Source organism: Tenrec ecaudatus, chromosome 5 (genome assembly GCF_050624435.1).
Source record: "Tenrec ecaudatus isolate mTenEca1 chromosome 5, mTenEca1.hap1, whole genome shotgun sequence".
NCBI classification, from domain to species: domain Eukaryota; kingdom Metazoa; phylum Chordata; class Mammalia; order Afrosoricida; family Tenrecidae; genus Tenrec; species Tenrec ecaudatus.
The window spans coordinates 86,375,699-86,400,434 of NC_134534.1; the positions used below are offsets into that span (position 1 = coordinate 86,375,699).

At 41.1% G+C, this 24,736-nt stretch overlaps 1 protein-coding gene across 1 annotated transcript in view; it reads right to left on the minus strand.

Annotated features, from left to right (window-relative positions):
- NSMAF (neutral sphingomyelinase activation associated factor) overlaps positions 1–20,438 on the minus strand; it is a 71,494-nt gene extending 51,056 nt beyond the window's left edge. The window contains exons 1-9 of the mRNA XM_075549701.1: positions 19,965–20,438; positions 10,258–10,347; positions 8,713–8,791; positions 8,550–8,617; positions 8,433–8,469; positions 3,827–3,877; positions 2,971–3,042; positions 2,644–2,691; positions 2,494–2,546 (exon numbers count right to left, since the gene is read on the minus strand). Of these exons, the coding sequence (XP_075405816.1) occupies positions 2,494–2,546; positions 2,644–2,691; positions 2,971–3,042; positions 3,827–3,877; positions 8,433–8,469; positions 8,550–8,617; positions 8,713–8,791; positions 10,258–10,347; positions 19,965–20,023 (557 nt within the window). The 5' untranslated portion in view covers positions 20,024–20,438. The remainder of the gene's footprint in view (positions 1–2,493; positions 2,547–2,643; positions 2,692–2,970; positions 3,043–3,826; positions 3,878–8,432; positions 8,470–8,549; positions 8,618–8,712; positions 8,792–10,257; positions 10,348–19,964) is intronic.
- Positions 20,439–24,736: the final 4,298 nt, after the last annotated feature.

The window sequence follows — 24,736 nt, forward strand, 5'->3', positions numbered from 1 at the left end:
AATGTAGAAAAGCCGGCACTGACATGAGTGAATTTCCAAGATCCTTTGTTCTTTAAAGTTGGGCAAAATGGCTGGTATCTTTGTTTACAAAAGGGTCTTGAACTTGATGTTGATAAATAAATTTATATTTTTAATTTTATCTTCTAATTCTAACTCTATAAACTTTTTGAAAGTGCCTCATAAAAACAAACACATGGAGAAGGCACCCATGAACAGGCAAAAATTAAAGCAAATTTTGGGGAAATGTTAACTAATATCTTCGGGAAAATGCTAACTAATATCTTAACTGACTCATAATGTATGTGTCATTATATTACTTTTCAAACTTGCATAGATTTAAAATTTTCAGAATAAAAAATCAGGCAAAAATAAATTTATTTCACATTATATTCCTTCAAAACAAAGTATTTCTTAATACTATGATGAAAGCTGTGGTAGTTATAGACTTGTATGTCAACTTGAAGATACACAAAAGTGGTGGTATCCAACCGGCCAATCAGGTCACAGCTTGAGGGTACCTCCTTGTGGTCATGGCCTTCTCCTAAGTGGAGCACAGGGAATCTCCCCTCCTCGCTGCCTTGACTCTCCTGCTTGCTAGCCACCCTGAGAGCTGCCCTGACCGTGATGTTTCCACCGACCTGCGATCCACGTGACTTTGCACCCACAAGCCTATAAAATTCCTCCATTCTGCATCATGGCATGTGACTGCTGAGTCTGAAGAGGAACTTACAGACTATGGACTTGAGCTGGTCTGGGCTGGAATGTTTTCTTGATATATCACTATTTTTTTATATAATCTCTTTTTTACACAAGCATGTATATAAGTAAAGCATCTCTGGATTTGTTTCTCTAGTCAACTGGCCTAACACAAAGGCTTATGAAGCAAAAGTTTACTTCCTTATTTTAGAGGAAGTGCATGATACTGAAATAACCCACTCTACGCTATAAAAATTTCCCTCCCAAATTCTTGAGCCTTACCTTTCAAAGACTGAGTAAATTAAGAACCTTTAAATTCCTTTTATGTTTCATGTCACGTTGAAACCCAGAACTACATCACTTCTTAGAAAAGTAATACATTTTAAATAAGTTAAAAAAAAGCCAATTCTTCCTATCATTATTTTATTTCCTTTCTAAAATGGTAAGCTATTCTTCACCAGGCAATCCACTGATGCCAATATAAAAATGCAAAGAAAAGGGAGGCGATCTAGTGAAAAATAAACAAAATAAATACAGAAAACACCTTACTGCTCAAATGGCTGTCCTGGTAAGTTCTTCAATCATTTATAATGTATGGGAAGGAGCAGGGTGACTCGGCTTCCCACACAGGCACCCACAAAAGTTGTGTTAAAAAGAAAATTATAATTTCATTATTAAACATCAACTCTTAATAAAGGCCTCTCAAATAAAAACCAAACCAAACTTAGAGCCATCAAGTCATTTCCAATACACAGCAACCCTCCCTCCACAGAGCAGTGCCTGTGGGTTCCCAAGACTGCCAGCCCTTCCAGGAGGGGAAAGCTCCCCTTCCTCACTCAAGGCAGCTGGTGCTCTCGAGCGCTGACACTGCAGCGCATGGACCCACAAGCAGTCCACCGGCCACCAGAACCACTCAGCAAAAGCCTAAATAATATTAGCATGCAGCCATTTCAAATTAAGCTGCTGCCGAATAGCAATGGCAATTACCCACCTGTAAGATTATGTACACTCTAGATAGATGGACACATGAAGTGTAGGACGTGACCAGAGTTTAGCTGGGATGCTGAAAATAAAATCTATACAAAAGAAGTTATTATACTGCATTTCTATATATTAGCAATAGACAAAAGATGAAATTTTAATAGGATACCATTTAAAATATCATAAAAGTATAATATACATAAACGAAATAAATAAAACACAATATTAAACAAAATTCAGAAGACCTCTCTGAAGAAATCACAGGAAGGCACAGAAGAATATGAAGACCTAAGTCAGTGAATAAGTAAATTTCCCCCAATGATTTATAATTCAATGGAACCCCAAGCAAAATTCTAGCAAGGTTTTAAAAATAGTACTATAAAAATAAAAATAAATTAAAACGAAAACCAAAAAAAATTAATTAGTTAATTAAAGTAAATTTTAAAAATACATTGTAGGATTGGTGTCCACACACGCAAATACCACACGCATCAGAACTGATGACAACATGCTGACTTCACACACATACGGGGACTTGGCACAGCAGACGACTCGGCAAAGACTGATTTTAATATAAATGGGAATGTTTTTGTTTGGTCTTGGAGGAGAGATGACGTCAGTGTGAACAAGCCAAGAAGGCGATGAGAGATCAAAGGATGTCAGCCGGAAGAAGTGAGGAAATCCCTAAGATTTTGACCGCAATGTGGGTGTGCTACTCTCCAAGAAACAGGGTTTTGATAAGGTAGATGGTAAAGACATGAGTCTGGGACATGATGACTGAAGCTGATTACAAAAGAATTACTAAAATAAACTTACCTGTTTTTATCAAATGATGTCCTGGCCAAACGTGACTGCAGAATTGCAGTTATCTATTAAAACAGAACCATTTTGAAAACATGACTATAAGTATTTATAAATAAAACATTGATCTAATTTGCAGTCATGACAGTGTTTAGAGACTCTTACCATGGCAGTCTGATCCCCCAGTTTGTCAAGGCAGGATGCTCTGTGGAGCTGAAACATCATCAATACAGGTGCGGTTATTTTCTCTCTCGGAAGACTTACTGGTGTTTCTTTAGCAGCACCCATTATTTCACTGAGTAACAGTTGGTATTTCTTCTAAAACATCTATGGCTTATTATCAACATATATTTTCCAGTTCAACTTATTCAAGTAAAGCTACGTCATATTTATGAGCAAACATGGTTAGGGTGAGATATAGAAATGAGAAATTTACAAGAAAGCTTGGGCACCTAACTGGCCCAGTAAATGCCAGAGGAAGCACTGGCTTACCTGAAGCAAGGTCTCTACAACATCTTCCACCTTCCCTGAAACATCCAATTCAAAGACATACTCCATTTTGCCCTAATAAAAATGAAAAAGGGTCCAAACAGGAGAAGATAGGAAAAGGGCCAAATCAGTTTACTATAACATTACTTACAAACGTCAAACATGTCTACTTAGTCTGTGCTCCTGTGGGAAAGGAATACAGCGTCACAGTGAACAGCCTGGCGAAAGGAGAGTCCAGGGCACTGAGTAGGAACAGATAAACAGCCACTAACTAGTGAAGAAAAGGCAGCATACAGAAGGGGAAGTAGCCAAACTGCCAGCGTCTCGTCGGAGAGCGGAACTGAGACTCAACCTGTGAGACGGTGCTTCCTAGAGGGTGGCTCTGGAATTGACAGAGGTGTTATAAGAGGTATTAGTCCGTCCCTAGGTCTCGTGAAAACTGCCTTTGGTCAGACTGACCCTTTAATTACATTAAGTTGCAGCAGCAAGAATGAAATAAAGTATTCCAGTCTCATTTCAGTATCATGTCAAGTAAATTCTCAGTAGTACCCAGCAAATAATCTTATATATGTTGCCTATTCCAAATGCACTTTTACAACTGAATCACCTACACTTTTTTTTCTAGTAGGCATATTTTTCCTTTAAGTCAAAAAGTGAATTGAATTATTTTGGACTAAAGTCCATGGCTCTGTTGGATAATTTTGTTACAACTGCTACATAAGAGTTAGCAGTTATTTTATATATATCTTAAGATATTTCATGTACATCTCAATATTTGATTAAATATATGAACAGTCACAAAATCTGATTGCTCAAAATTACTATATGCATGCTGGGACAAAGAAAATGTTTTACTTACCCTTTCTATTTTATATGGTGCAACAATGTTATGCTCTTTAATGAAATATACCTGTGAAAGACAAATCAGTACTAATCAAATAATATTTTAAGATTCTTCATCATAAAGAATATAAATTAAGAATAAAGGATTAATGTTGTAAAAAGCCCCGTTACATAATATCTATTTCCAAAAGCACTTGGGTCAATATTGTTCTTTATGTGCCGTCAAGTCCATTCAGCTGCTTAGTGACCCTGTAAGCTCGAGTATCCATGCCCGTTAGGAATAAAGCTGTCATCTTCATGTGATATCTATCGCCAGCTCTTTCCTGTCACATAGCAGCTGATAGGTGCAAATCACGGACCTTCGCAGCTCGTAGACTGACTACCCATTGTATCACCAAGACTCTTTCAGATTAAGATTAACATGGCTTGAAAGATCTGATATTTGTTAAAATAAATCAATATTAAAATTTAAAAATAATCATCAAGACTATTAGGGCTTATATACTGGTAAATTCTGGTTCGACACTCTACTGAGCCTCAGTCAATTTCCACAATAAATATACTGAATCAGAATCTGCTTTGTAACAAGATCCACAAGTGATTCTGTTCTTAGACAAAGAAAAAGTAACAGGCTGTTTATTTCTGAGGAATTAAGAACTGAAAACTTTATGGACGGAATTGAAACACTGTCAGATACTGAAAAACTCATGCAACGGAACAGAGATGGTACCAGCCAATGAGCCTCAGGTAGGCCACCACTCAAAAAAGAACTGAGGCAGCCATAATGACCTGGATGGAATAAAGCTTGCGGAAGTAAAACTTTCAGGAACTTTGTTTGAAGAGAAGGTATGACCCAAAATGAGAAGAAACAACTGCAAACATTAATTAATAATTGGAAATTAAAATGTATTGAGTATGAATCTGGGAAAATTGAAAGTTGTCAAATATGAAATGGAAGGCATAAAAATCAACATTAGTGAGCTGAAATGGACTGCTATTGGCCACTCTGAATCAAAATCACTGGTTTACTAGGTTAGGAATGAACTATTCAAGAGGTATAGCACTGCATGAATCACCAAAAAGGATACATGAAGAGCTACCTTGAAGTACAGTGCTGTCGGTGAGTGTATGATATCTGTCTGCCTTCAAGGAAGCCCAATCAATACGAATATGATTCAAATTTATGCTCCAACCACCAAAGCTAGTGATGAAGAAGTTAAAGAACTCTAACAACTTCTTCGGTATGAAACTGATCAAACATACACTCAACATGCATTGATAATTATTGGCGATTGGAATATAAAAGTTGGAAATACAGAGGAAGGAACAGTATTTGGAAAGTATGCCCTTGGTGAGAGAAACAAAGGCAAAGACTGCAGGATGATATGGGACCAAAATCTTGTTCGTAGCAGATACCTTTTCAACAACGCAAAAGGGGACTATATACACATGGACTGCCCAGATGGAATACCCAGAGATCAAACTGACTACATCTGTGGGAAGAAGAGACAATAGAGACACTTAACATTAGCAGCTGAAATTAGGCCAGGCGCTTACTGTGGTATAGACCACCAGCTACTCTATAAGTTCAGTTTGAAGCTAAAGAAAATGAAAACAAGTTCACAGGAGCCAAAATACAAACTTGGGTATATATACCACCTGAATTTTGAGACTATCTCAAGAACAGATTTGTTACAATGGACACTAATGTCAGAAGACCTAATGAACTGTGGAATCACATCAACAACATCATACATAAATAATGTCTCTACAGTGAACCAGAGACATCTATAAACCCTAGATATATGAATGGACTTTGGGTTCTACATCTAGTCCCAATCTCAGAACAATTCGTTCTTATGACATAGCCCTGCTTGACGCTCACCCTCCTGAAGAGATCACTGAAGATAGGGATCTATACCAAAGTGTGGCAAAGAAACCTGATGGTGCCTGGCTACCAGAGTGAACAGCATTTGGAGTCTTAAAGGACTGTCTTAAAGCAAGCAGCCATCTAAGTCAGGGATCAACTAAGCCCACCTCAAGAAACACACCAACCAAAACCGGTGGAGGGAATGGGATCACAGCTTAAATTGTGAGTCCCGGGTGTGCAGCAGATGACAGCTGGCTGTCAGACCTCATTCATTTGCAGGTCCCAGGGGTTAAGTATCCTCTGACTCTGTCGAGGGGTGTGAGTCACCTTATAATCAGACAGAGAGCACCATAAAGTTATTATAGTAGACGCAGTTAGATTAAAATGTAATGCCCTATCATTTGATCTCCATTTTGACCTATTTTAAAAGTTGTGTGAGTTAAAAAAAAAAGAGAAGGGGAAAAACATGTGAATTAAGCCTCTGATGAATATCCTCTGCTCATGCACCAAGGAGGTGAAAACATCATTCCTGAAGAAAGCAAAATGTCAATAAAAAGAAAGGAAAGAAAGAAAAGATCAGTATGGCTGTCAGAGGAGATCCTGAAATGTGCTCTCAATTGTTCACATGGGAGAAATGATGAAATCAAAGAGCTGAACAGAAAATGTCAAAGGACAGCTCAGGAAGACAAATGAAAATATTATCGCAAAGACTTAGTGCTAGAAAACCAAAAGGAGGAAATTGCTCAGCCTCGAAACTGAAAGAGCTCATCGGTCTATGAAAGTAGAGCTATGCATTCCTTTTCCCCGCTCCTCTTGTCCTGACATAATAGATAGGGATTTGTGGCCTAACTTTCCTACTAGGAGCTCTGGTGGCATCGTAGGTTATGCACTGAGCTGCCAATGGCAGTTCAAACTCATCATCTAGTCTGTGGGAGGAAGAGGAGGCTGTCTGTTCCACTGAAGATTTAGAATATTGGAAATCCAAAGGAGCAGTTCTACTCTGTCCTGTGGGTAGGAATCGACTAGATGGCAGGTTTGGTTTGGTTTGGGTCAATTCCACTACTGTGGAAAGTAAAGTCAAGGGGAGAGAGGTTGTGGCTACTGTATTCACCTCTGTAACTCCAGACCCTTGAAGATAATAACTAAACACACACTCTTTTACCTGACAACAATGGAAAAGTTTAGAGGCAAAACTCAAAACTAATGTACTATATTTCTGAGACCGTCTGAGCTAATAAGCAATAAAAAAATGTTTCAACCCACAAGAGTTTCCTGGTTTATGTATGGCCCCCAAAGTTACAAGAATAGTCTGTCTAGGCAACACTGGCAATAAGCTCACTTTGACTCAGTTCTTACACAAGCTAGTAAAACTTGACATATATGTGTGTATATATATTAATCTTTAGTTCTAAGCTTGAAGCTAATTAAAACTTTTAATACTCTTAAACATTATAATTCTTTGTTACAAATCAGATTTCTTACTAAAAAAATACCTGTTCTTTTCAAGATAAGGCTTTTCTAGAAAAAGGCCATTATGAAGAATGGTGGTTCAGAAACAGGGAGAGCACAAGTGTGAAACAGAATTAACATGGCAGTCCTTTCCACCAAGCCAGTAAGACAGCTCTAACTATTTTCATATATGCCTATGAATACAAAGCCAAAAATAGCGAAATGGTTTCTTCCTATTATTAGAATTATAAACAATAGAAAATAACTTAATCTGAGCTCTTTCAGTGCCCATGAAATACATTTTCTTATAAATGCTTCATGAACAGAAGGTGCAGTAGCCAAAAAATAAGCCAGGAACACTGTCTGCTGTTACTAGGCATCAACTTCTTGGAAAATCAATGCTTTGATTCAGCCTTGCAATAAGGAAACGTGATTACCTTTGTTTTTCACAGCTTTGCCTAACTTGCTAGATCACACAAGAATGATTTTTTTCCTAAGAAGACCCGAATACCTCAGAGAACTAAGTCTCTGCATCCAGGCTCTTCTGGTCCTCCACTGTGAAGACCATGAAATCCAGCGCGAGAAGGACGTGGTGCTGACAAGCTCTACCCCTTTATTTACAAAGAGGGGGCTGTAGACTCCCGTAAAAAGTTATAGTCTCATAAACTCACAGGGGCATTTCTACGCTGCCCTACAGGGCCACTATGAGTTGGAATTAACTGAATTGCAATGAGTTTGGTTTGGTATACCCGTACACCAATGCAATGGCAGCAGACAAGTTACGGTCTCATTGGTCTCCATCTCACCAGTTCTAAGAACAATATGAACTGCATGTCTGTATGCAAAGTTGAGATTAACTAGAAAGTTGCTGCCCTGTTGGTCCTAGTAAGCCAAGCTGAGGTCAGTTTCCGTGGTGTGCTTCTGGTTTCCTGTCTCCTAAATGACACCGGGGGTCACTATTGGAAGCACTGTCTTATCTGGAAAGATCTGGCAAACACCACCAGGGTATCCCTGGGGCTCAAGAGCCAGTATGCATGTATCACACACCCAATAAACAGTCTTTGATGAATTTACAGCCCTTTGCATACATATCTTCCAAACTGTGTGTGTATACACACACACACACAGAAATATACATATATATATATATATCTCCACCCCCCCAGGTTCAATTTAAAAAGCTTTAAAAAAATCTATCCCAACAATCTTCAGTTGAGATTTTCAAAAGTAATGTTACTGTATTAAAGTGTATGTTTATATAAATCTTCATTCAGGAAAAAAATATCTATTATGTGCTTCTTACCTGACTGAAAATGAGAGAAATTTCCGCAGATTTTGTCCTAAAATACAGATAAAGTTAATAAATATAAAATTTAGGCAAGAAAGAAACAGAATTAAGCATTTAGTGGCAATAACATACTTTGTAAAGTGTCTACTGGTTCCATTTTCTCCATATTGTCCTATTTTTATACAATCTCTCAAAGGAATCTGGATAAAATTAAAAGAAATATTACAAAACTCAGCAAAGAGAAAATAAACACACAGAAATGGAACATACTTATTAATATTTAAAGTGTAATTACCTTAATAATGGGCTGGGACACTGCATCTGGTTCAAAGATCACTGACTTAGAGCATATCTTTAAGGAGCCCCTGACTTTTCTAGGGATCAAGTACAAAAGATTGTTGAATAAACGTAGAAAGGTCGTGAAAAAATCATCATACATTTTAGCTAGAGCAGGCACTGATGTGTCAGCTAATAAAATGTCAACAATGCAATTAAAAAGAAGAAAGAGTATGAAAGTCAGAAAACAAAGCAAAAATATTTCCTGTATCTCTTCTCTCTAGAGATCAGAAAAACCTGCCTCTACATGTACTGTAATCATGATTTCATGTTAATGCACTGTCCAATTTAACTACAACTAAACTATGTCTCCAGCACATATAAAATGCTAACTAAGTATCACTGTCGTTAGCTGTTGTCAGAGCTGGCCTGCAACTAATAGGAGCCATGCACAAAATACACTAACTTACAAAAGCATTTTTATTTCATTTGTAAGAGTACAAGGTTCCTATTTAAACTCATATTTCTATCTCTTTTACACTGGGAATGTTGGCCTTAGCATTCACACACTTACTCCATTGCTTTACGAACTATATAAATGCAACTGCGGGTATATAAGATAGCTCTCACATAACAGTACCAACATTACCAGTCTTATTACGGAGATCAGTTCATGCCTTCACCATTTTTTTTAGGATATATTGAAAAGACATATAATAAAATTACTGTGTGTTCTGAAGTCAACTAAAATAATAATTCTCAGTGGTTATATCACCAACTTTACATATAGTTAAGTTCATTTTTTAAATAAATTTAATTGTGTTAAATATCTACTTGATTTGGCGGGCATTGCATGGTCTGTTTGGTCGTTCCTCCCTCAGACTGTGATTCGTCTTTTACTGTTGAAAACAGTGCTGCCATGAGTAACCCTGTACATGTCACTTTTATATTTGACAGTGGATCTTCTAGACAGCTTCCTAAAAGTGCAACTGCCGGATTACAATCTATGCGTCATCTGGTTAGATATTACCAATTGACTTCCAGGTTATGATAGCATAATCTCATATAGAGGAATGACACACACACACACGGAAAAAGCTATCTCTTAGCCAGCTGCCATTAAGTACCCACATTAAAGGAATTACCATGTAATGCTTTTCTTCTTTGAAAAATATTTGAAGCTATGGCCCCCCCCAAAAAAAAAACCAAACTTAATTGTTACCAAGTCAATTCCAATTCATAACAACCCTGTGTGATGGGGAGGAACTGCCCCCTTTGTGTTCCCACCCGTTACATCTTCATAGGAATTGACAGCCTCATCGTTCTCCCAAGGAGCATCTGGCAGGTTCAAACCAAGGACCTTGTGGTAGCAGATCAGTGTGTAGCCTGCCGTGTCACCAGGGCCCTTCTGAGCTTTGAGAAGGAGTACGTGCAGCCATGGTAGCAACTTATACATCCCCTCCTCATGGTGTTTCCAATAAGGGAAGATTGGGAAAACCTCTATGATCATACATTTCATTTTTAAAATATCAAATGTTAGAAAGTGATCCAAAATTTCCCTTACCTTTCATTTGGACTGCCTTTGTGCTGAATATGATTAGCTGTATGTTGTTCAAAGTAATACTCCTCCAAATTAAGCAGAAGCAAGGAAAATCTAAATATGAAGTGAAAATAATCAAATTTTATATCATTTTATTTTCCAGAAAGTTTAAGATTACAAGGATTGATCTCTTCCGATAACATATTCAAAATATATGAGACAAAGTCATGCCATACATATGTTTAGGGAGCATTCTGGCTGTACTTCCTTTAAGACAGAGCTGTTTATTTTGTGGCAGTTCATAATACTGTCAATATTCTTCACCAACACCGTAATGCAAATGCATCAGTTCTTTTATGATCCTCTTTATTCATTGTCCACCTTTCCCGTGCACATACAGCAATTAAAGTGGGTCAGGCCACAGAACAAAAAATCCTATCAATGTGAATGAATGAGGGGGAGTGCGGAGTGGAGACCCAAAGCCCATCTGTAGACTATTGGATATCCTCTTACATAAGGGTCACAAAGAAGAGACGAGCCAGTCAGGGTGCAGTATATCACCGACAAAACATACAACTTTCTTCTAGTTTTTTAATGCTTCCTCCCCCCACTACCCCATCATGACCCCAATTCTACTTCATAAATCTGGCTAGGCCAGAGCATGTACACTGGTACAGATAAGAGCTGACAACACAGGGAATCTAGGACAGATAAACCCCTTAGGACCAACATTGAAAGTAGCCATATCAGGAGGGTAAGGGGAATGTGGGGTGTGAAAGGGAGAACCAGTCACAATGATCTACATATAACCCGCTTCTAGGGGGACAGATAACAGAAAAGTGGGTAAGGAGACACAACAGTCAGTGCAAGACTTGAAAGAATAAAAATAATTTGAGCTGATACCAAGAGCTCAAGTAGAAAAAAATGTTTTGAAAACAATGATGACAACATATGTACAAAAGTGCTTGACACAATGGATGTATGGATGGTGATAAGAGCTCACAATAAAATTAAATAAATAAAGCAGGCACACCTTAGTCTTCAAAGTGACATCCTTGCTCTTCAACATGTTAAAGAGCTCTTGTGCAAATGGTAAAATAGTTCACAAGGTTGGTTTATAATTACTTCTTTATAGAAACTGTACATTTTCATTGAATTAAAAAGTTCTTCTTACCTGGACAAGAAGAACTTTCCTATAGAAAGCTTATCCTGAGCTTTCCCGGGACTGGCACGCTAGCCTCTGCCACTCCATTCTCTCCCCACCTACGTCACCCACAGCGTGTCTCATGGTCATGCTTATCTTGTTACTGCCACAAGAAACCCACTTCTTGAATACTGATCGCTACATAGTCTCCGAATAACCAACCTGCTGTTTGTACCAAATGCGGGCGATAACCTGAATAAGTGAGCCAAACTGAGTGAGTTAACCTGACTGAAATGAGCTTTAGACTTTTTAAAAACATGAGGAGATAATGACAAAAAAGTTTTGTTGTGTGGTCACAACATTGCTTAAGCAATGAATGTAAAACATGATGATGAGTTGGGAGACACATGACATTCCAGGCAGGAATCTGGTAACACAACAGAAGCAAATAAATGAACACCTGAGCCCTTGCAGACAGCCATCGTGAAAAGTGGGGTGCTGAGAAGGGTCTTGAACGTCTGTTGTGTTGAGGGAAGAACTGAGACTAATCCTGGCAGATGAAACTCATTTATTAGTGTTCTTTCTGACATTACTGCAAAGCAAAAGACTTAAAAATGGCAAACCCAACAAAAATCAACGCAAACTGGAAATATCAGATAAGAAATATCAACACTTTGTGAAAAGAAAGCAGGTGAATGAACTATGATCAGAAATCAGAGTATGAAACATCTGCATAGAAAGCTACCATTCCAGAAAAATCAACTCAGGCCCCAGGAGGACATAGGTTCCCAAACTGTAGGTTATCAAGGAAAGCGGGGCTGACATCAGAGAAATGGCTGAAAGTCAGAATGAGGGGCAGTAACTCAACCACACCTTCCCTGGTATTGATTCCAACCCCATTCTGGCAGGTGATTTTCTACAGACAAAAACTGGACCAAAGTCTCCCCAACTAGATAACAGAGGAGAGCAGGGGTTAGGCTGTAGTCTGCTAAGAGTCTGCTTAATACATGAACATGAGCTGGCAGACAAATGCCATTCCAGGCAGGAATCTGGTACACTCGTTTTTGGAAAACTAAATTGTCTTAGAAGAGGGTCTACAGATATTGACATTTGAAAAAGTCAGGTCTTTAAAACATCCCACAGGGAAACTCAAAAAGGAAGGGCCCTGGACTCGAAGGAGTTTAGTGTTTCATACTAAAGTAAACCAAAGAGCATTCTCAAATTTAGAGAACAAGGCCCAAACAACTTACAAGGTCTAGAGACAATCCAAGAGTGGGTGTGGGAGGTAACAAAACAAAACTATCATTAAAATCCTTATAGAAAGAAATTTTCAGAAAGCAAATGTTTTAAGAATGATGAGGGCAACAAATGTACAAATGTGCTTGACACAATAGATGTATGTATGCATTGTGATAGAAGTTGTACGAGCCTCCAATAAAATGATTTTAAAAACCAAAAACAAACAAACAAGAATAACAATGAGTACAAAGAATTTTGGAATTGATAGTAATGGTTATACAACTTCTATGATTGTAACTGAACTAGTGAAATGTATATATGAATTTATGTCAGTAAAACTGTTAAAAAATAAACCAATTAATTTTTAAAGAAAACAAAAGAAATTTCATTGATGAAATACAAAGGGATTGTTTATTTTAAAATGAGCTTCAAAAAAGTCTTAGAAATTAAAAATAATTATAGCAGAACCAGCTTTACCTGCTTTCTTGGTAACTTTTATTGATTTGAATTCTATTAAAAAAAATCCCTGAACATGAATTAATCATAAGCTAAACTACTAGCGCTCAATATGAAATGCTCACTATTAATATTATCCTGAATTTAAAAATAATTACAACCCCTAATAAAATGTAAAAAAAAATAATTACAAGTTAGGGTTGCTAAAAATAATCTGATGCATCAGATAATTTCTAGGATGCATCACAGTATAAGAAGCATAAAACACAACAGATGAAGCATCACTGGGCTGCTGGTTATGAGTTGGCATTGACTAAATGGCAGTGAGTTTGTTTTGTTTGGGGGGGGGGGGAATGAAAGGCCTTAGAACTCATGGCCATTGAGTAGATGCTGACCCATACTGACCCTGTAGGGCAGGATCGAACTGACCCTGGGGGTTCCAGAAACTAATTCTACAGGAGTAGAAAGCCTCCTCTTTCTCCTGCAGGGCAGGTGGTAGTTTTGAACTGCTGATCTCAAAATCAGCAGCCCAATGTGTAACCCACTACGGCACTCGACCTGCTGCAACTCAAGTCAGCAGTTTGAAACCACCAGCTGCTCCTCAAGAGAAAGATGAGACTTTCTATTCCCTAACCAGTTACAGTCTCAGAAGCCTACAGGAGCAATTCTACCCTGTCCCATAAGGCACCCATGAATCAGAATCATTTCTATGGCAGTTAGTGAGTGAGTGAGCTGAAAGGTCAGAGATTCAAATCTGCTGATCACTCTGCAGGGAAAAATATAAAGCAATCTGCTTCTATAGAGATCAATAGACCAGAAACCCTGTCGAGCATTCTACCTTCCTATAGAGTTGCTGTAAGTCAGAATTAGCTCATGGGCTGTAGGTTTCAATTTGTGATTAATCAGAAATTACATTGTCTCTTATTTTTAGCTGGTAATGTTATGACTTAAAACCACTGGCTTGGGCTGGAGCTAGTCTTCCTCTTCTGATTGAAAGTGAAATTTTTTTAAGTAGTCTTCCAAGTAACAATGACAAGATGTTACTGCCCCCATAGACAACCAGCTCGTCCATACAATTTCTACAACACAATCCTGTCTAGGATCCCTGCTCATACAGCAGTTGAAAACCGCCAGACGCTCCCCAGGAGAAAGAAGCAGCTTTCTACTCCTGTACAGATTTACACTGTCTGACACCCCCAGTGCAGTTTATAATCCATACGGCCACTATGCGTCACTATGACCAAATCATCATCCTTGGGCGAAGTTAGACTGCACTGCTGGAAAACTGATTTGTCTAAATTGGGCATTCTTGTAAACGCCTTAAAATGGGGTTTGAAATAGTAAAGTGATTAACAAGAATGTTGAAGAGGCAAAGGCCAGGAATAAATTCTGCAACCCATCAATAGTAACATCCCCTTTATAATATATTAAAAATTGTTAAATAAAGTCACACAAATATTCCTCCTAACCACACTAATATTATTTCCCTTTTTCTCAATTTTGGTATTAAGCTGTAATGAAAGCAAACCTTATTCTCTGGTAAAATTCAAATGAACGAAGCCTACTGCATTTCCCTACCATTTAGAACTCTGTTAAGAGCGATCGGACTCATGTAACCTAACTTTAGAGTGAATTCAAGATAGGTACTGGTAATTACCACTTCCTCTTCCAGCTGTTGATTTAAAAAAAATCAGCCTTATCTAGCTATTTTATTTAACTTAGACACATAGATACTTTCGGCATTTTTCAGTTCCTATCACTGAATCTGGTCTATGGTTCGAGATGTAAACTCTCCCAAGATGTGTTGCAAGAAGACATGGGTACATGGGTGTCCTTTGTATTTTTACCCATCATATACAAGTTCTAAGCCATTAGCAGAATGAATTATGAGAGACACTTTTTTTTTTTACTCTACTGGGTTGGGTCCTAAGCAGCAGTTTAGTACTTCCTCATTTCAAATGCAACTTTAGAAACGTGTGTTTGTTTAAAAAAAAAACTTGTAGTTTTTTTAAAACCTCCCTCATTTGTGGCGTCAGTTTTCTTAGTGCTAATCGTATTGTTGGCACTACCCATGGTTATGCTTTGGGCTGTTAACCCATTGTAAGCAGTTCAAAAACACCAGTTGCTCCATTGAGGAAAGATGAGACTGTCTACCCACATAACAATACATATTCCAAAACCTAGAGGGCCAGGTCTACCCAGTTCTATAAGGTTGCTATGAGTCAGAATAGACTCAACAGTAGTGAGGGCTTTTGGGTACTACCTAATTAATCTGCCCTTGATTTATTATTGGCCTTCATACTTTATATTTGAAAATCACAAGCTCAAAATAATACCACCTGTATAATTATTCTATGTTGTTTACTTGCCTACTTGTTTATATCTCTTTGCCAAAAGACCATGTGAATTGAATGTTCTGAATTCTATTTTGAATAATTTCACTACATTCATTAAAACACGCAGCTCAATACCCACATCCAGAGACAACAAGAATCCTTATCCTTTTCTTTTCCTTAAGCGTGCCTTTTAAAAATCTAGGTTTTATGTATGGCAATAGTCTTCTTAATCACCTTGGGGTTCAACAACATAAATTTTATATGATTGCTTTCTGTAAAGACATCTTTTGTTAATTTCTGCTTAAAATTTTCAGAATTAAGTAAGTTCTCATGATTCCTGGCTCCAAATAAATTCAAACTTCAACTAGGGAAGTCAAGAAACTGATTATACCTCAGTAAGCATTTCAGGAGGTATCTGGTTAAGGTCTTCTATTATTTTTCCAAATGGTCTTCTACCATTTCCATTTTTGTCATTGGTATCAGACACACATCAGACATTTTCCCCCACCCAGTTGGGTTACTTATAAAAAATTAACACAATTATGCTGTCTCATAATTGTGTCTTTTCCTGGTGTCTTCTTTTGAGTTTTTCCCCTCTAATTCATGGATTCCTGTGGGAAAATGAAAATCGGGAAGAGAGCGTATGCAGGCAAACTCTCAACGTTCACACGGTTTTTTAAGGAGTGTGGGAGGTCAAGGCTCCAGTGGAGGAAACTTTCATGGTTGACCTTTGCCTCCCACTCACATTCTCATAAATGAAAGTTATTCCCTACAATGTCCCCTCATAATAATGCCAAGTCTAAGGTGCTGTTTGCAAACACATGGGCACTGAGTGTACACGGAAGAGGTCAACTGCTTAAAGGTTATCTGCCTGAAGGTTGTCAGCCATCTAAGGCAATCAGGCCCTATTGTCTGTACCCTCTAAGAGCCCACTGCCTTCCTATAAGGATCATAGATTGTTCCCCTGAAGCAGAGCTCAAAGACACCCAAGATCAAGCCAGCTCAGGGACAACCAAGGTGAAGCTGACATCTTGATTCTAAAGTCTGCCTATTTTGTTACAAATGTGCCTTCCTGTCACATGCATGCCTCTAGTGCTGCCCCTTCCTATTGTGTGTATACTTCTAGCTCATCCCCTCTTGTTACACATATGCTATTAAACAACTTCTTCCTGTTACATATGTGCTTACCGTGACCTACGTGTCACAGATTACATAAATTCTTGAAATTACATCTCTCTCTCACTCACTCACTCACTCACTCACTCACTCACTCACTCACTCACTCACTCACTCACTCACTGTGCAGACCTGGTTCCTGAAGTCACAGATGTCCTGGAGATGATCACTTGCATGCTTTATCTTATCTGATGCCTCTTTAATTTATGCCTCAATTACAAAACCGCCCTTGTACCCATTTGATTGTGGGAACTGGTACCCCACAGATTCCCTGCATATTTCCCATCATTCAGAGCTCACTGCCTCACCTCCTAACAGGTCTTTCCCTTCAATTACCTCTGTTTGGGCCTCTTTTACAGGGACCCTGGCAGGCCTGGCCTATGCCCTGCTTGGACAAGAGTTATAACTTGTGAGATCTGTGAGAGGTGCTCTGGGGCACCCCACTATGCCCACGGGAGTTTAACTCTCTCTCATCCATGGGTCAGTAAGTCCACTGGGCCACCTTGCTCTCGTCCCCTGGCTACCATGGTTCATGCTGCACACTCTCATGTAGTCTCAAGCCATCTTCAGGATTATAAATCCTGCTTCTATGTCTAGGGGTTCTCAGTACAGGAACCCCAGCTCCAAAGGAAGCACTTGCTCCAGGTTCCTATTCCTGATGATAGTGAGGCCCTAACCTCTATACAATTGAACCCTTTTATGCGCCTAAGATCTCCCAACAAGTCCACAAACTGACCAATCCCTCAGTTAGCCATAATCATAAGTTACATAGCAATGGACCAACCCAGGCAAGGATTTTATCACCTGTTGGTGTAGTAAATTGCACAGCCCGTGCACAAACGTCTCAAGCAAATCATCTTGGCAGAACTACAAAGCCTGGACTAGAAAGGCCACTTAAAAAGAAAAATCTGTTTCAATGCACAAAGATACCAATATACTTAATCTGAATGCCTTCAGGAAAATTCTTTGTGTTTTGCTCCGGAAAATTATCACATTTATTTATAAATCTCCTAAGAAAATGGCACCACTGTATAAATTGTTCAACCCAAAAGCCTAGGAGTGACATGTTTAGCAAATTGGGATACATTACGCCCAGCTAAATTTTAATTCAAAAGATTGATTTCTTAGTATAAGTCCCAAAGGCTTATTAATTTAAAAAAGACCCATACTCTTCCTGTTACTTCTTACATGCATTCTACTATAAAAAGAACTGTAATTCTACTTCTTAAAAATATCTAGAGTTCATCTACGTTTCTCCATCTCTTCTTTCATCATCTTTGCATAAGCTACCACTGCAAGAATCTCCCAACCAGTCTCTTAGCTTCTACTTAAAAAAAAAAAAATTATTGGAGGCTTGTAAAAGCTTCTACTTTTGTAGAAATAATGCTTTAAGTCTAGCAGCATAAGCCTCAAACTAGAAAAAGACATACTAACTTCAAGTTACCCTTTTTCAGGGGTCACTATTCGGTAGCCATCTGAAATTCCTAAATCAGTGTCAGAGGCGTCATGAGCTCACAACTTTGAACAGGTGCAGAGTAGTTCTATTGGGCATGATCATTTTACTGAACTGTGTTTACTGTCACAAGGGGTGAATCAGGTAAGAATCTATGCACGCAGGAATGGTAAATTTGGCTCAACAAAACTCTTAGAATTTTTTGTCTTTCTGAATGAATTGTTAAGATGTATAAAGTGACTGCTTGGTTCTAGTTCATACTAGATTGTGAGGCAGATTTCTTTTATGCAAATCCATATTCTATGGTAGATCTATGCTTATCAGTGCAGCATTAAAAGCTATAAGGCAAAGTGTTTTGAGAGATTTTGAGCAGTCAGAAATTAGGGAACACATGAATAAAAAAGCACTCAATGACAACTTTTTTTGGTTTGCTGATTGCTGGTATCATCAGCTACCTCCTGGTTGACTAATAAATTAAAGAGTACCAGATGTTGCCGGTTGAGTTGCCTGCCTCCACCAGAAGGCCAACAACCTGCCTCATCTTGGGCTTTAAATATACAAAATTTTGTACACATCACTACCATCAAAACTGGCAAATCTAAAGAAAACCCATTTCCTGTGTAACAGAACATCATTATTAATGGTCCTTAAATCATAGTAACGATGGCATTCAGGTGTTTCAAAGTTCTTATACCATTAATCTCTTCAACACAAAATACCAACTACTTATTCTTCCCTGGAATGAGCCTCACAAACGCCATCAGAACCCCCCAAAACGCGAGTTACTTTAGCCATGGCCCGGTTATTATTTACTAAGCCAGTCTCGCCGTTGCTAAAACTTAACAGCACTATCTAAACGGTCTTAGAAAATAGATCTGTGCTGTCTATATCATCGCCTTCTTCAGTTACCAAGAATGAACTTCCAGACTGTGGATACCAGATCAGCACTGTAGACGCATGTGACAGTTAGGAAGACAACATCAACTTCTATAAAACAAGTGAGGATTCTGCAAAATCCCCAAAATAATAGTCTGCCCTGTATTTACACATATTACAGGCTCTGATCTGGCAGCACCGTGAAAAAGCAAATACATGCCTTGAAAACTGTAGCTCTTAAACAACCCAAACCAAAGTCAATGCCGTGGAATTGATGCTGACTCCCAGCCGGTCGCCCCTGTCAGGGCAGGTAGAACTAACTGCCCAGCTGCCTTCCGAGACTGTAACTCCACGAGAGTAGAAAGCCTCATCTTTCTCACGGAGTGGCTGCTGGTTTCGAACGGCTGACCTGACAATTGCGCAAGTACGCTGGGCTATCTGGAAAGGAGCAATGGGAGCTTCTGCCCCAGAGACAACGTGCACTACCCGGATGCCAGCGAAGACGACTGTCCTGCTAACTACGGGGCAGTTGGAGCGCACGGCGTCAGCGCACAGCCCAGGGCCCTGGCTGGGGTGGGCGCAGATTTGGGGAGCGTCCTGGCTTTAATCATAAGGCTCTTCGGGGCGGGGGGGGGGGCGCTCCCACGGCCACAAGGAGAGGGAGCCCGTGGCCCATTTGCTTACTTTTCTCAAAGTCTGCAAAACAAAGATGGTGATGTGCGGCAGGTACAACTCCCCGCCCGGGGGCCGCCGGCCCTGCCGGGGGGACCCTCTGGGGGGGGGGGCAAACCCTGGGTGTTGTGCGCCCCGGGGCGGCTGGCCGGGTCTCGGGAGGGGGCGTCCGCGGGCAGCGGAGGCCGCCGAGGGCAGGGGCGTCCGACGCGGCCTCTTCCGGAGAGAGCCGCCCAGCCGGTGGGTCGGTGGCGGCGGCCTCGGGCCCCGGACCCCACGCTCCGAGCCCCCCCGGGCCCCGCGGGCCCTGCCCGGCCGCCGGCGTCTCCCCGGCCCGGGGCCTCTCCCCCACGCCCGGAGGGGCCCGCCGCGCGCTCACCTCTCCTTGGAGTAGAGCCGGAGCTGCCGCTCCTCCCGCTTCTTCCGGATAAACGCCATGGAGGCGGCGCGCGCCCGGCGGCTCGGGCGCTCGGGGTCGGCGTCCCCGAGGGCCCGACCGTGGCCGTGGCCGTGGCCCGCGGGGGCTGCGAGGGGCCGACGCGGCGGGCGCGCGGGGAGGGAGCGAGGCGGCAGGCCGGGCTCCGGGGTGGCCGCGCGGCGGTCGAGCGTCCGGACCGCGCCCGCGCCCTGGCGTGCCCGCCGCGCGGCTGGGAGTCGGGACTCGGCGGCGGCGCAGTGACTCAGGCCCGCGGAGCGCGGAGCCGCGGGTCAGGCCCTGCGTGCACACGGGTCCGCTGTTTGCGCAGCTGGACGTCCCCGGCCACCGCAGGGCTGCCTTTTTAATGTTTCGTGATGTTCGTGAATGCTTGCCCCGAAGTGATACAACTGTTTGGGGAGCAGGAACTTGGAATCACATTGGGATGGTGGAAATAGTAAGTCATGTGATTCCCCCTCCCCCTCTTTTTATAACAGCCGGAGCGAGCTGGTATTCACCTTCTAGGCTCTGTGCTTATGAAAGTTGATACTTCAAAGCGGTTTTTATCTTCATTAGAAAAGTTGCATCACCTCAAAAAGAAACTCGTGCCCTTTAGCTCTCACCCCAGGTCTCCTCAGAACCCCCCCCCCCTTCTCTCTAGTCAAACACTTACCTATTTTCTGCCTATATATATTTGCCCTTTTTGAGCATTTCATGTAATGGAATCATAGAGTTTGTGTGTGTGTGCCTGGCTGCTTTCACTGAGCATAATCTTGTCAACGTTACCTGCTGGGCACCGGACCTTGTTCCTTTGCACCTCTGCCTAATGGCACTGTGTGGCATGAACGCTCTGTGGCTATGCCACAAGTGGTTGCCTATCCATCAGTTTGTCCGTGGCCATTGGGAATGTTAACACCATTTGACTATTAAGAGCAACGCTGCTGTACACATCCATGTACGAGTTTTTGTGTGGGCATATGTTTTCATTTCTCCTGAGTTTATTTAATGTTTTCAGGTACAAAAAGACCCCGATCTCAAAGATAATTTAAGAAGAACGTTTATTAAGCCCTAAAAGAGACAAAGATGACTCAAACCCACCATCAGATAAAAGTAGGCTGTTCGCATGAGGTCATAATGACACCCAGATTCACAATCCGGACAGCAGTTAAATAGGCATGAACAAAGGAACTGTCACAAATCCATTAGTGGCAGATCATCCCATCAGTTAGAGCTGGGACATAATTGGGACAAGTAGTTTATGCTCAAAGAATTTACAAGATTGATCCAGAACCTTTTGACAAAGTCAGTAAAGGAGAGCCTGCAGCAGATCAATACATCCTGACTCATGACTATTTGATGCCCTACATAGTCCCCAGTATGGTAATTTACATCAAGGATACACGTGTGCAAGCTTCTCAGTGAGACTGCCCCTCCCTGGGCTGTCTGGAGAGGGGTTAAGGAGATCCATTTCCCAAGGCACTAGGCCTGAGGACAATATTATCTACATCCTTGGGTAATCATCAGGAAGAATGCAATGGAAGCTTAATCTATGTCAGGACCCTGCAAAGGGATTTGGGGCTGTTGTTATTGTTATCAGATGCCTTGGGGTTGGTTCCAACCCATAGGGCCCCTATTCACAATAGAACAACACACTGAAAGGTCCCGTGAGGATCCACAGTGCTAATCCATCTTCTTGAGGGCTTTCCTCGTCTCTGCTGCCCCTTCACTTTACCAAATAAGATGTCTTGGAGGGACTGGGCTCTTCTGGCCTGTCCAAAGTATCTAGGACAAAATCTCACCATCCTCGCTTCTAAGGAGCGCTCTGGTTGTAACTTCTTCCAATACAGACTGGTTTGTCCTTTTGGCAGTCAATGGTACTTTCAGTATTCTTCTCCAGCACCACGATTCATTGCATCCATTCTTTGGTCTTCTTTAGTCAATGTCCAACATTCACAGGCATAGGAGTGTCCCGTCCCGCGGGACGTTCACCGTGGGTCCTGGGGGAGAGAGTGGGAATTGGGGGGTACAAGAGGCACGGAGAATGAGGACAAGACAATATCCTGATCAAGTCCTGTTTTAATGAACAAAGAGTCACAGCTTATAAGGGCCAGCCAAGGGAGGGAGCCTCAGTGCACATGCAGATTAGGCTACCTTGGCAACAGGCCAATCAGGGAGTTCAGGGGAGTGTGCCCTGCCCATGAGTCAGTAAGGGCTTACAGTCTTCAATTAGGTACGCAGAGGAGTGGCATGTACATGCAAATCAAGCATAGGGGAAGACGATCTTTTGCCCAATCAAGGGGATGCAGGACACGGGTGCTTATCTAAAGAGCATTACCCCTTATTTGCTCAAGCTTTACAGCTGCAGTGCTCTGTCACGTAGGCTGGGGTAGAAGAATGCCCAGAGTTCAGGCTAATAAATTCCAAGTAATGGCCAGGCCTCATGGCTCCAGGCAAGTCCTAATAAATTCCAAGCAATGGCTGGGCCTCATGGCTCCGACATAGGAGGCAATAGACACCGCCATGACTTGGGTCAGAGGCACCTTAGGACTTCATGTTCAATATTCTAAACCGTCTTGTGGTGCAGCCTTACATCGTGCAACACATCTTTTGATCTCTTGACCGTTCTCATTAGCATTGATTGTGGATCCAAGCGGGACAACATCATTGCCAATTTCAGTCTTTTCACCATGGTGTCACCTATTGGTCCACTTGTGAGGATTTTGGTCTTCTTTGGTAATCCTTTCTGAAGGCTGCAGTCTTGATCTTCATCAGTAAGTTCAAGTCCTCCTCACTTTCAGCAAGCAAGGTTGTGTCATCTGCGTACTGCAGGTTGTTATTAAGCCTTCCTCCAGTCCTGATGCCACGTTCTTCTTCATATAATCTAGTTTCTCTAATGATTTGCTAACCATACAGATTGAACAAACATGGTGATGTAACAGCAATAAAATTATGTCCAGGTAATGACCAGGCGGCACTCTGGGAGAACTTGAAAGAGGAAATATTTTTAAGCTGGTGACCTAGAGGAATTAGCATTCCAGACGATCTGGGCCCACAGCTTTTATATTTTATCTGCAGGAGCAAGGTCATAGACTCGAAATATGCAGGGATTTCTGGTCCTTAGTAAAGGAGGAAGCTGGGTGGGGGATGGGTGCATTCAGGGAATGCGGAAGTGCACTGGATGAGACAGTGGGTTGGGTGTCTTTGCTAACAGTTAAAATTCCCTATTAGGATTTTCCTTACAGTGAAAGAATACCCTCATGACACACACACCTTTCCCATTACCACGCAGTAGTCCCTGTTTCTGTCCCCACAACTGCCATGTGCAAGTTCAGCATGAGCACAAGGAAGTGTTCTGGAATTCCCATGTTTTATTGCAACTGGCTGTGAATTCCCAATTTCTCCACATCCTCACCAACACGTATTATGGTCCTTTTTTATTGTAGCCATCCTGATGGATATGAAGTAGAATCTCATGACTCTAACATAGCCTAGTTTTGTTTACTTTTGAGTTATTCCTGAAATAATAAGTGGGATTCTAAATTGAATGTGGAAACAGTGGTGACTCAGAGAATTCTCCCCTTCTTGAGAGGAGACCTGGTTTTGACTAAGATTAAGAAGAAAATCCTGACAATTTATGATAGAAAATTTAGCCAGAGAAAACTCTGGATCTCAACCATCTAGGTCCTTTCCACCAAAGAAGTCAGGGCGAGGCTGATAGGGCAAGACTCATGACTCATGACTCATGAGTACTGTGATCTCCATCAAGTACACTTCCAGGCAAGCCCCTAAGAGAGACTTGCTCCTCCCTGAGCTGGCCAGGGAAGGATGGAGGTAATCTATTTTCCAGTGCATTCTGCCTGAGGCCAAGATGATCTACTTCCTGGGTTAATGATCAGAAGGAATTCAGTGGAAGCTTAATCTAGGTGGGGACTCACTGCCATTTTATATGTAACCTTCTGCAAACCACCAGGATGCTCAGGGTTTAAGCACTAATATAATTCCTCCGCATCATGGATTATTTTTTAATACTTATTTGGATTCTTGAAAATGTTTTAAAATATTTATTTTGATATTTTTAAAAGCTGGAAGTCTACCCATAATGTTGAGGGTTTTCTCCAAGGCAGGTACTGGCTCCTCCCTACCTTTCCCACAAATACAAGTGAAATCATCTTAGAGAAAGAGAGGTACCCAGCCCTCTCTGGGCATTCATTTCCATAGAAATTTACCGAATACTTTTGTAGGAGTGTCTCTAAGATTTGGGTGACTATGGGACAATGCTACCCAGTGGGAACTTTTGGGTCTTCTCGCATGATTCCCCCAAATGAAAAACCGAGAGTGGCTGAGGTTGGGTCTGCTCTGAAGAAGTGGTTGTGAGGTATACATCCAAGAAAGAGAGGAACGGATTGCAAGCATTGTCCAGACCCATCGTATCATTGGTTGGGAGACCAGATGAAATGATAGTGTGGCCTGCCCTAAACCCAAAAGCCTTGTCTGGACTGCTTTTTTCTGGACTCTGTTCCTCTAAAATGAATTCTTTGACAGTGCACAGGCTTAGAGCAAAATGGTCTGCTGGTCTCTCTGGACCATCATTCAAATTCAAAATGTCTTTCGGCACCAACTTTTTTGTTTCAGTCTGTTAAGACCCAAAGTGTTTTTTAAAAAAAGCATCTGGAGCAAATGGTTCACATGTGGTTTATTCTAACTTCCACAAAAGCCAGTGACAGAACAGAAATATG